The sequence below is a fragment of the Bos taurus genome, chromosome X, assembly GCF_002263795.3.
Source record: "Bos taurus isolate L1 Dominette 01449 registration number 42190680 breed Hereford chromosome X, ARS-UCD2.0, whole genome shotgun sequence".
Taxonomy (NCBI): Eukaryota; Metazoa; Chordata; class Mammalia; order Artiodactyla; family Bovidae; genus Bos; species Bos taurus.
Window position 1 is genome coordinate 56860553 of NC_037357.1, and position 13262 is coordinate 56873814.

The following is a 13262-nucleotide window of genomic DNA, read 5'->3' on the forward strand; positions in this document are numbered from 1 at the left end:
TTTCCCTTATGCTTGTGGCCACTACTTTCATCAAATAAATTATGAAGGCTATCTATCCAGTGTTCAGTAGGGTTAGTAAGGTTCAGCTTACTAAAAATCCACAACCATGTTCCTATTTAGGCTTAAAGGAAGGTGTAGGGACAGGATTGGGTTTTACCCTGGTCCTTTGGCTGCCAGGGGCTGTTTATTACTTCAAGATTTCTTTTCTCCCTCTTGGGGGCTGGGATTCCTTACTTTTCCAGATTTCCATTGTTTTAACACAGATGTGATTTGTTCTCTTGCCCTGTTATCATGGCAGTGGTTGGAGGCCTTTGTGACTCTAATAGCTCATACTATGTTGGTAATACATCTTTCTCCCCGACTCTCTGCTATATATTGGCTTGGTCCTTAGTTGTGAAAGTCCCTTATGCCAATTTGGGGTTTGTGCTTTGTCTGGCCCATCTTCTTACATGTACATTCACATCTACAACTTGGTCACTGAAAGCAATGCCCTTCCAGTAAAATGCCAAGTCATTCGTGTAGCTATGGAATTGGTCTAATAGATAGTGCAATTTCCATTTAAACATATCAGTGCTCTTATTCACTTAGATTATTTCAAATGAGGTTGAGAATGGGTTTGAAATATATTATTTTTCTCTTTCCAGCCACTCACAAAAGCAGCCTTGTAAGGGCATGGCATCTATTAGAGATCTTTTAGGTCCAAATATTTGAGCTCTATCTGGACGAATGGAATGAAGCAAAAGTGATGACACCAATATCCAATAAATGCCTTATCAATTCCAGAACCAAGAGTTCCGATGTGGGGAAAGGATGGCAAGAGGAAAACTATGTCAGTGTAGAGTAGTATTTCTCAGTTATTTCTGACTATTGACACTTTGGGGCAGATGATAAGTTGATGTTATGGTGGGGGCTGTCCTGAACCAGTAGCATGCTCCCAAATGTGAGAACCAAAAGGGTCATTGAAAGTGAAAGTGAAAGTTGCTCAGTTGTGTCCGACTCTTTTGACCCCAAGGACTATACAGTCCATGGAATTCTCCAGGCCAGAATACTGGAGTGGGTTCCAGTATGTTCCCTTCTCCAGGGGATCTTCTCAACCCAGGGTTCGAACCCAGGTCTCCCACATTGCAGGTGGATTCTTTATCAGCTGCGTCACCAGGGAAGCCCAAAAGTGTCAATGTTACATATGTATATGTAGTTATATTATGGGATGTGAAAGTCACTCTGTCGTGTCCAACATTTTGCAACCCCATGGACAGTATGAAAGTGAAAGTGAAGTCACTCAGTCGTGTCTGACTCTTTGCGACCCCATGGACTGTAGCCTATCAGGCTCCTCCATCCATGGGATTTTCCAGGCAAGAGTGCTTGAGTGGATTGCCATTTCCTTCTCCAGGGAATCTTCCTGACTCAGGAATTGAATCCGGGTCTCCTGCATTGCAGGCAGATGCTTTACCATCTGAGCCACCAGGGAAGCCAGTATAGTCCATAGAATACACAGTCCATGGACTGTATAGGCCGTGGGGGTCTCCAGGCCAGAATACGGAGTGGGTAGCAATTCCCTTCTCTAGCAGATCTTCTCGACCCAGGAATCGAACTGGGGTCTCATTTTTTACTAACTGAGCCACCAGGGAAGCCCGAAAATACTGGAGTGGGTAGCCTATCCCTTCTCTAGTGGATCTTCCTGACCCAGAAATCGATCTGGAGACTCCTGCATTGCAGGCGGATTCTTTACTACCGGAGCCACCAGGGAAGTCCAAAAGTGTCAATAATAACTGCCAAATGTCCTCGGGAAGGATGCAAAATCACCACTGCTTAAGAATCACTGGTAGAGACCAAGCCTGCCAAGCCCTTTGGGTCACTGTTAGTGCTTCCATGATCCCATGTAAGCCTTCCAAGTACTGCATTTCCCAATATCATCTAATGTGGGAAAATGTCAAATAGCCAAACATGTACTTTGCTCTAAAATTTACTACGGTCTTTTTTAATAATCTTGCCAACTCTAAAAGCATCATTAAAAAAAAAAAAAAAAAAAAAACTAACTAGCGTAGCATGTGTACACTCCCCTGAAACTGGTATTCTTTAGACTTTTGACATTGTGGTGCTGCACTGGACAAAGGGCTTCAGTGATTGCCCCATGGATACTTAACAAGATCAGAGAAGCAGAAGAGAGGGCACACTTGAAGGCAGCAAAACCATTGAAATAATGTACAAAGATGTGGCAGCTTACAGGTGGTCCAGGAAGCCCAGAATAGCCATCAGGGCCTGGAAATCCAACAGCTCCTTGAGTTCCATTACAGCCATCCAGGCCAGGTGGGCCTCTGGGTCCTGGCTGTCCAGGGTGGCCCTGATGAAAGAGAAAAGAAGGGATTGAGTCAGTCACAGGATTAGACTCTCAGCTAATCCAACAAGTTCCACAGTGAGAGATGCCAAGGATGCTCCCAAATTCTGGCTCCTTGTCCACTGCCTTTGCCTCATCACCTCTGCTCCCATCTCTGTTCATTATATTCAGGTGTAGGTAGCTGATGACAGCTCAGTGTTTCCCCTGCCCAAAGGATTGATGCTTTACAAGCTGAAACCAAAGGGATTGAGCATGAAGAGATGGGCTACAAAGAGTGCTGTGACTTTACCTTCCTTTGGTAGAAAGATGCACTAAGATGGGTCTTAGCTGCCTGGCAGCTGAATTGCTACCAACAGGGAATCATGCCAGGCCTTGGGATTCCTCACAATGGACTGGAACCTGGGCAGCCTGGCCTGGCTCTCTGTATTAGAAGCTCTGTATGGGAAATGATGCTGGATTTTGGTTAACAGAGCAGAAGGAGTTTCCATAGCACCACCTCTCCTGAACACCGCTTGCTCAAAAATAAACAAGACAAGCAAGAATCACACTTGGAACTTTATTTTGTCATTATCTCATGTCATGCTATTTCTTCAGCCAGGGAACTGCATCTTTTCCTTTTCTCCATACTCACTACTGAGGCAGTTGTTTTGCTGGGGAATCAGTAATCATTCACATACAGTTGGTGTCTGAATTCAATAATTCTGTGCTTTCTTGGTGTATAGGAAGTGTACTTGGTGTATTTCCTACCTATGTGTAGGAAATCAAAAGCAGGTATGTGTTGGGTATGGCACAAAGAGATGACCTAAAAGACCAAAACTCTAGGCAGATCAACAAAAGGTAGTCTCCCACTTACCCATACACTTTTTAAGCCAAATACATATTATATATATAAAATATATATTATATGTATGTATTAAAGCCAAATACCTATATGTATATAAATACATATAGGTATATACATATACACATATATGTATTTGGTTATATATATATGTATTTGGTTAAACATACATATATATATATATAATATATATTTACTTATTTGAAGAAAACATGTCATGTGTTCAAAAATCAACTTTTCAAATTATTAGAGGAAACAATCTTTTGACAAATGTTTATTGTGAGAATGCTCTGGAGAATTCAGTTTTGTTTTTATTATTATTGTTCTACTTGTAGGAGATAGAGGTCCACTGTGAGTCTAGACTGCTGGACTCACGGAACACAGAGTCCAGAGGAGTGATCAATAAACTTATCTTTGCAATAAACTTGCTGTTTATTACAAGTTATGCCTCTGCAGACTCAGATGATGAGTCTTAGTTGAACTGGGGAAATTGAGACAGCTTACTAGAGTGATCAGGGTGGTGCTAGTGGTAAAGAACCCACCTGCCAATGCAGGAGACCTAAGAGATGTGGAGTTGATCTCTGTGTCGGGAAGATCCCCTGAAGAAGGGAATGGCAAACCACTTCAGTATTCTTGCCTCGAAAATCCCATAGACAGAGGAGTCTGGAGGGCTATAGTCCATGGGTTTGCAAGAGTTCGACATGACTGAAGCAACTTAGCACAGCACAGCACATCACTAGAGTCATCAACATTTTATTACCAAATGAGATGGCTATCCCTATTGGCCCTGGAGATCTACACTCTACCTTCCCCACATCTGTGCGTTGGGAGGCTGACCTTTACACGTGGTACCCCTAGGCTCCCTTTCCCTCTGTCTTCCAGCTGTATGTGGTCACTGGGAGGCACAAGCAGGAGATGGGAGACCAGGAAGAGGAAGAGCTCAGGTTGTTTATTTCTCCTATACTCTTCCTCCCTGGCAGTATTTGTGGCCGTGGCCATATTTCTCTACAATATTAGTTCCCATTGGACAAGTGCTAGTCCATGGCTCCCAGTCTTAGAGTTCCAGTATTACTATTCCTCCTCTCCCTATTTGGGACTAGGCGTGGTAAAAGCTTTGTGTTGGTTACTTCTGCATCCACTGCTGTTTCCTTAATCCTGTTTGCATCCTTTAAATTAGCAGTCCCCAACCTTTTGGGCACCAGGAACTGGTTTCACGAAGACATTTTTCCGTGGACCAGAAGTAAAGGGGATGAAACACATTACATTTTTTGTATAGTTTATTTCTATTATTATTATATCAGTTCCACCTCGGATCATCACACATTAGATCCCAGAGGTTGGGGGCACCTGCTTTAAATATACCCTTCATTTAACTCTATTCAGTCAATTCCTTTAGGTGGAGTGTCTACTTCTTCCTGGGGTTCTAATCATCATCAAAAAATGTCCCAGCCAAATTTGCTAGGGGTTATCTCTCAACTGGGTAACAGAGATGAGTTAAGACAACAGGCTGGCTCAGTACTAGGGATCTTACTTAGTCCTGGGACCTTGGTTATGCCCTTTCTGGGTAGAGATAATGAATGACTTCACATATGTGTGTGCTAGCTCTCCAAGAGAATATAGCTCTTTGAAAGAGAAAACCATGGTTCTATAAAACCACAAGGGACTAAACACACAGGACAGGTGGATATGCTGTACTACAGAAAAGCAGTGTGCCCAGTTCATGTTCACCACTTCATGGCAAATAGATGGGGAAAATGGAGACAGTGACAGACTTTATCTTCTTGGGCCCCCAGATCACTGCAGATGGTGACTGCAGCTGTGAAATTAAAAGATGCTTGCTCTTTGGAATAAAAGCTATAACAAACCTAAACAACATATTATAAAGGAGAGACATCACTTTGCCGACAAAGGCCCATCTAGTCAAAGCTATGGTTTTTCTAATAGTTATGTACAGATGTGAGAGTTGGACCATAAAGAAGGCTGAGTATCAAAGAACTGATGCTTTCAAACTGTGGTGCTGGAGAAGATTCTTAACAGTCCCTTGGACTGAAAGGAGACCAATCAATTCTAAAGGAAATCAACCCTGAATATTCATCAGAAGGACTGATGCTGAAGCTGAAGCTCCAATACTTTGGCTACCTAATGCAAAGAGCCAACTCATTGGAAAAGACCCTGATGCTGGGAAAGATTGAAGGCAGAAGGAGAAGGGGGTGACAGAGGATGAGATGGTTGGATGGCATCACCAACTCAATGGACATGCATTTGAGCAAACTCTGGAGATAGTGAAGGACAAGGAAGCCTGGTGTGCTACAGTCCATGGGGTTACAAAGAGTTGGACATGACTCAGTGACTGAACAACAACAACAACAAATGTTCCATAGAACCCAGATTGGAAAGGAAATGTTTCCATTTGGTGAGTGGTACATGGTCACTTTGAAGATATAAATCTGGTGTGTTCATTTATGAGTCTCTAGGCGGGGAAATGTTTGAGATCAACTCCATGGGAAAAGCTCGACATAAATCGCAAAGGACAACTTGAAAACTTCTGCTTCCAACTTATTTGAACTGAAAACATTGGATCAACCTGCATTTTTGGGAGGTGCCAACAGCTCAACTCACGTCTGTGATATCATTAAAAGCCACAGTCCTATCGTCCCTTGTCTATGTTATTTTACTGTTGAATATCTTGACGACTGCTTATTTGTTCACTCTCAACTGGTGACCGTGCCCCTGGGTGCACAGACTTGGATGATCTTGCTCATTCATGTGGAAATCATCTACGTGACAGCAAAAATGGAGTTCTGGGACCAAAACCAGTGGCACAGATGTGAGCAATCAGCCAATATTAAGAGGGGAAGCAGATTTGTGCAGTGATCCAGTTTAGTAAGATGTGTTGGTTTTAGCCAAATTGCTTAATAAGTGCTGCTGAAAGCTGGGTAAAATAGTTAGTCTGACTGATCCTAGGGTCTCTGTGTTTTCCTCTGTCTGAGGGAGCCCTGCAAGTCTGAGTACTGCTGCTTTTATAGGTACTGTGGTGGTTTCGTCGCTCTGTCATGCCTGACTCTTGTGACCCCATAGACTGTAGCCCACCAGACTCCTCTGTCCATGGGTTTTCCCAGGCAAGAATACTGAAGTGGGTTGCCATTTCCTTCTCCAGGGGATCTTCCTAACCCAGGAATGGAACATGGATGTCCTGCATTTCAGGTGGATTCTTTATTGACTGACCTACTCGGGAAGCCTCTTGTAGCTACTACTAGAGCTATGAGGTACTAGAGGTTGGATTTCTAGAGTTCCTACCCTGTGCTGAATTTAGCCCTGGGGCCTCTGAGAGGAACAGAAGACAAAAGTCTGTGCTTTCAAGGAGCTAGATAAGACTCAGTTAAGTTCAGTTCAGTCGCTCAGTCGTGTCAACTCTTTGCGACCCCATGGACTGCAGCACGCCAGGCCTCCCTGTCCATCACCAACTCCTGGAGTTTACTCAGACTCATGTCTATTGAGTCAGTGATGCCATCCAACCATCTCATCCTCTGTCTTCCCCTTCTCCTCCCACCTTCAATCTTTCCCAGCATCAGGGTCTTTTCAAATCAGTCAGTTCTTGGCATCAGGTGGCCAAAGTATTGGAGCTTCAGCTTCAGCATCAGTCCTTTCAATGAATATTCAGGACTGATTTCCTTTAGGATGGACTGGTTGGATCTCCTTGCTGTCCAAGGGACTCTCAAGAGTCTTCTTAAACACCACAGTTCAAAAGCATCAATTCTTTGGCACTCAGCTTTCCTGATAGTTCAATTCTCAAATCCATACATGACCACTGGAAAAACCATAGCTTTGACTAGATGGACCTTTGTTGCCAAAGTAATATCTTTGCTTTTAAATATGCTGTCTAGGTTGGTCATAACTTTCCTTCCAAGGACCAAGTGTCTTTTAATTTCATGGCTTCAGTCACCATCTGCAGTGATTTTGGAACCCCCAAAATAAAGTCTCTCACTGTTTCCATTGTTTCCCCATCTATTTTCCATGAAGTGATGGGACAGGATGCCATGATCTTAGTTTTCTGAATGTTGAGTTTTAAGCCACCTTTTTCACTCTCCTCTTTCACTTTCATCAAGAGGCTCTTTAGTGCTTTTTCACTTTCTGCCATAAGGGTGGTATTATCTGCATATTTGAGGTTATTGATATTTCTCCCGGTAATGTTCATTCCAGCTTGTGCTACATCATGAGAAATGCTGTACTCTGCATATAAGTTAAATAAGCAGGGTGAAAGTATACAGCTTGATGTACTCCTTTCCCTATTTGGAACCAGTCTGTTGTTCCATGTCCAGTTCTAACTGTTGCTTCTTGACCTGCATACAGATTTCTAAGGACACAGGTCTGGTATTCTCATCTCTTGAAGAATTTTCTACAGTTTGTTGTGATTCACATAGTCAAAGGCTTTAGCATAGTCAATAAAGCAGAAGTAGATGTTTTTCTGGAACTCTCTTGCTTTTTCAATAATCCAGCGGATGTTGGCAATTTGATCTCTGGTTCCTTTGCCTTTTCTAAAACCAGCTTGAACATCTGGAAGTTCATGGTTCACATACTGTTGAAGCCTGTCTTGGAGAATTTTGAGCATAACTTTGCTAGCGTGTGAGATGAGTGCAATTGTGCAGTAGTTTGAACATTCTTTGGCCTTGCCTTTCTTTGGGATTGGAATGAAAACTGACCTTTTCCAGTCTTGTGGCCACTGCTGAGTTTTCCATATTTGCTGGCATATTGAGTGCAGCACTTTCACAGCATCATCTTTTAGGATTTGAAATAGCTCAACTGGAATTCCATCACCTCCACTAGCTTTGTTCATAGTGATGCTTCCTAAGGCCCACTTGACTTCACATTCCAGGATGTCTGGCTATAGGTGAGTGATCACACCATCGTGATCATCTGGGTCATGAAGATCTTTTTTATATAGTTCTTCTGTGTATTCTTGCCACTTCTTCTTTATATCTTCTGCTTCTGTTAGGTCCATACCATTTCTGTCCTTTATCTTCTACTTCTGTTAGGTCCATACCATTTCTGTCCTTTTATCTTCTGCTTCTGTTAGGTCCATACCATTTCTGTCCTTTATCGAGCCCATCTTTGCATAAATGTTCCCTTGGTATCTCTGATTTTCTTGAAGAGATCTCTAGTTGTTCCCATTCTATTGTTTTCCTCTCTTTGCAGTGATCACTGAGGAAGGCTTTCTTATCTCTCCTTGCTATTCTTTGGAACTCTGCATTCAGATGGGTATATCTTTCCTTTTCTCCTTTGCCTTTCACTTCTCTTTTCAAAGCTATTTGTAAAGCCTCCTCAGACAACCATTTTGCTTTTTTGTGTTTCTTTTTTTGGGGGAGATTGTCTTGGTCACTGCCTCCTGTACAATGTCATGAACCTCCATCCATAGTTCTTCAGGCACTCTGTCTATCAGATCTAATCCCTTGAATCTGTTTCTCACTTCCACTGTATAATCATAAGGGATTTGATTTAGGTCATACCTGAATGGTCTAGTGGTTTTCCCTATTTCAATTTAAGTCTGAATTTTGCAATAAGCTGTTCATGATCTGAGCCACAGTCAGCTCCTGGTCTTGTTTTTGCTAATTGTATAGGGCTTCTCCATCTTTGGCTGCAAAGAATAGAATCAATCTGATTTCGGTGTTGACCGTCTGGTGATGTCCATGTGTAGAGTTTTCTCTTCAGTTGTTGGAAGAGGGTGTTCGCTATGACCAGTGCATTCTCTTGGCAAAACTCTGTTAGCCTTTGCCCTGCTTCATTCTGTACTCCAAGGTTAAATTTGCCTGTTACTCCAGGTGTTTCTTGACTTCCAAGGCAAACCATTCAATATCACACTAATACAGTGCCCTGACCAATAATGCTGAAGAAGCTGAATTTGAATGGTTCTATGAAGACCTACAAGACCTTCTAGAAGTAACACCCAAAAAAGATGTCCTTTTCATTATAGGGGACTGGAATGCTAAAGTAGATAAGACTAACATACAAGAAAATCAATAAACACCATGCACTATATGCAATAAGGAGCTAGAGTTTGTGGTACAGACCCCAAAGACTCCTGGGAGATTAGAGATGGAAAAGAGAGGTAAGCTGTCAACAGAAGGTGCTCCTTAATACATCATGAATAGCTGGAAGAGAGGGAAGGGAACAGGGGATAAAATTTCTTGGAGTAATTGAGTCGTGAATCCTGAAGCTAAAGAGATTGAAAGTCAAAAAATATATGTACAACCTTAGGTCAAGGGGTCAAGGGGGTGGGGCAAGAAGAGAGCCAAGGGGATGGAGACGTCTACTGGAAGCAGCAGACTCATTTGGAGGAATCTGGACTTATTCTCCTAAGCAACAAAGGCCCCCAAAAGAAGTGATTGATTTCTAGAAGTTCTCAGGCTCTTTTGGCCACAAGTTGGACGGTTGGACGCAGAAGTGTCCAGCTGGACTCTGGGGTGGGTTCCAGCTCAGAATGGGAATCAGCCTCTGCTTCACAGGATTCATTTCTTCCGGCCCCCATTAAAAAGAGATTGCAGGAGGAAGGGTGTGGCACTATTGTGAGCTTCAAATCCTCCACTCATATCTGGTGAGGCTGGATCCACAGGATAAATGGAAGATGTGACCTCTAGTTTGCTAGTTTCCATTCTTTCTAACTGTGGTGCCAGAAAAGACTCTTGAGAGTCTCCCCGACAGCAAGGAGACCAAACCAGTGAATCCTAAAGGAAATCAACCCTGAATATTCATTAGAAGGGCTGACGCTGAAGCTGAAGCTCCAATATTTTGGCTACCTGATGCAAAGAACTGACTTATTGGAAAAGACCCTGATGCTGGGAAAGATAGAAGGCAGGAGAAGGGGATGACAGGATGAGATGTTTGGATAGAATCACCAACTCAGTGTACATGAGTTTGAACAATCTCCAGGAGATGGTGAACAACATGGAAGCCAGGTGTGCAGCAGTCTGTGGGGTCTCATAGAGACAAACACAACATAATGACTGAACAATAACAACAATCATCCATTGGTTCCCTCAAGACACATACACTGAGTGGAGACGCGAATATAGCCATGAGAATATACCAGGGGATGTCATAAGAGAGTAACCAACCCCATCCACCTCTTACTTCTCCAATGGCCTATTTCTGGGATTTTGCAGACTCTGCAGTTGAATAAAAGGCCAAAATTTGATGGCTGATTTGTTGATATGTGTAACAAATACAAGGTAAGTGAGTCTTCTATTCACCAAAGCCACAAATGTACACTAGATCTGGGGATAAAAATGAATCAGATGATAATATTTCTGAGGGCAGAGCCAGATGCCTTTTTTTTGTATTCCCATAGTAGAGTGCTACCACATAGTAGGTACTCAAGAAAAATACCTGTAGATTGGCACAAAGCAATTTGAACTCCCTTACCTGATCTTAGATGATTATGTAGTATAACACGAGAAGCTGTTAAGTCAAGACTTAACTAAACTGTTTTGATATGACTCAAAAGAACCCCTTAGAGGCTGTTAGAAAGATAAAAGCGGGCTCTAGGACTTCCCTCACATGGAGGAGCTCCACTTTTTTTCTGTTCTACATGCTGAGCTTCCACACAAGATTTGGTTCTTAAGGTTGAAAACCACTGCTAGAGGCAAACATAGCCCAGGTTAAAGATTAAATATATAGAGAAGCACTGAAGAATAAAACTAAAAAGTGATAGTACCAAGTTCCAAATACTGTACTTTAAAAGCTGGAGAAATGTTACCATGCAATATCCATTAGGCAGGATAAGTAGGGATATTGAGTAAAAATGCAGAAACTCAATAAAAAAGGGGGGATTGGGCTGGATGGAATGGGAAAAGGACATGTCTGTGAGCTCCAGACTCCCCACTTATCTCCAGCAAAACCAGGTCCTCAGCATGAAGGGAAGAGGTTGTCTTCAAGTGATCTTTGGAGTAGCCATCAGCAAAATGAAAAGACAACCTACTGATGGGAAAAGATATTTACAAAAACTATGACTGATAGGGGGTTAATATCCAACACATATTAACAGGTCATAAAACTCAATATGAAAGAAACAAAAAGCCAATTAAAAGATGGGCAGAAGAACTGAATAGATACTTTTCTAAAGAAGAAAAGTATCTTCTTTTCTTCTTCCATCTCCATGTGCCAGCAGGCACATGAAAATATGCTCAGCATCACTAATCATCAAGAAATGCAAATCAAAATCACAATGAGGTACGACCTCACACCTATCAGAATGGCTATTCTCAAAATGAACACAAATAAACAAATGTTTGCGAGGATGTGGAGAAAAGGGAACCCTCCTGCACTATTGGTAGGAATGTAAAGTGATGCAGTCACTGAGGAAAAAAGTATGAAAGTTTCTCAAAAAAATAAAAATAGAACTACCATATGATTTGGCAATTCCATTCCTGGGTATATATATGAAAAAACCACCAATTCAAACAGATATACATACCCCAATGTTCATAGCAGCATTACTTACAATTCTCAAGGTATAGAAGCAACCTGAGTATTGGATGAATAGATAAAGAAGATGTGATATATATAAAAGGAATACTACTCAGCTGTACAAAAGACTGAAATTTTGCCATTCGCAGCAACATGGATGGACTTGGAGGGCATTATGATAAGTGAAATAAATCACAAAGAAAAAGCAAAATACTGTATGATGTCAATCATATGTGGAATCTAAAAAATACAACAAACTAGTGAATATAACAAAAAAAGCAGTGGACTCTCAGACCTAGAGAACAACCAGTGGTTACTGGTGTGTGTGGGGGGCACTAATTTTAGGGGTTGGGAGGGTGGGAGGTACAAACTGTTGGGCATCAGATAGGCTCGTGGACATATCGTACAACCTGGAGAATATAACCAGGATTTTGTAATAACTACAGATGGAAAGCAATATTTAAAATTTGTACTTAGAAGTCCAAAAAATCTAAAGGGAAATTCACTTGGGAATAAGGCTGAAGAGAACAAATTATTGAAATTAAATGTATTAAAGTATCAGTAAGTATTTTTCTATCTAATTTCGTGTACCTTCTTAATTTTCTGATAATGAGGATACATGTGTTCTCATGTGGCACTGTCTTCACACTTCAGAACCAGTCCCTCATTCCCAGTGAACGCTGCCCTCAACCTAGAAGACCCAACTCCTTTTGTCTAAGATATTGATGGTTTTTTATGCCTGTACATATCTCTGCATCCCCAACTATATGATTTAGCGCTCCCCATAACAGAATCCCAAGGAAAGTGTGGGTGAGCACTGCTCTTCAAACCTTACCAAGCACATCTCAACACTTAGCCCTGATCATGCATGCCTGAGATAGGATGTGGTTAAGACCAAAATACTTGAGCTATGAGGCAGAAACTAGAAGTTGTATTAAAATTGCCTCTATGGAATGGATAAACAACAAGGTATAACCCAGGGGAACTATATTCTATATTTTGTGATAAGCCATCATGGAAAAGAACATGAAAAAGAATATATACACATGTATAACCGAATCACTCTGCTGTGTAGCAGAAGTGAACACAATCTTGTAAATCAAGTCTACTTCAATAAAATAAAATTTCAAAATGCTTCTATGAACACACTCACTGGAATTCCATTGATGCCAAGAAAGCCGGGAACACCCATGGGACCCTAAAAAAAACAGTAGGAATGTAAGAGATGGTCCAACTGATCTCCATTAGATGAGGTAGGCTTGTTCATGTAGTTAATGACCTAAGTTGTTAAGAAGTGTTTTGTACCCCATCTTCCCCTCCCCCCACACACATCACATCACCTTGCTGTCTACTACACTTCCAAGTGATCACTAGCCTTTACCTAAGGTCTTAGGCAGTTCTTGTCTTAGACCATGTGGTGTCAGACCTAAAAATAAGGCTCAATATTATATGGTGCCTTGACATCTGGGAAGGCTACATGTGGGCTTGCTAAGTCTTTGCAATCCTAACTTACTAGGTTCCTCTGTCTATGGGATTTTCCAGGCAAGAACACTGGAGTGGGTTGTCATTTCCTCCTCCAGGGGATCTTCCTGACCCAGGGATCAAACCCATGTCTCTTATGTCTCC

At 41.9% G+C, this 13262-nt stretch overlaps 1 protein-coding gene across 3 annotated transcripts in view; it reads right to left on the minus strand.

Annotated features, from left to right (window-relative positions):
- COL4A6 (collagen type IV alpha 6 chain) overlaps positions 1-13262 on the minus strand; it is a 338008-nt gene that overhangs the window by 58528 nt on the left and 266218 nt on the right. For 2 of the 3 annotated variants that reach the window (XM_002699886.6, XM_005227897.5), the window contains exons 5-6: positions 12790-12834; positions 2225-2341 (exon numbers count right to left, since the gene is read on the minus strand). In XM_002699886.6, coding sequence (XP_002699932.2) covers positions 2225-2341; positions 12790-12834 — 162 coding nt within the window. The remainder of the gene's footprint in view (positions 1-2224; positions 2342-12789; positions 12835-13262) is intronic. The other variant, XM_024988805.2, reaches the window with a different exon arrangement.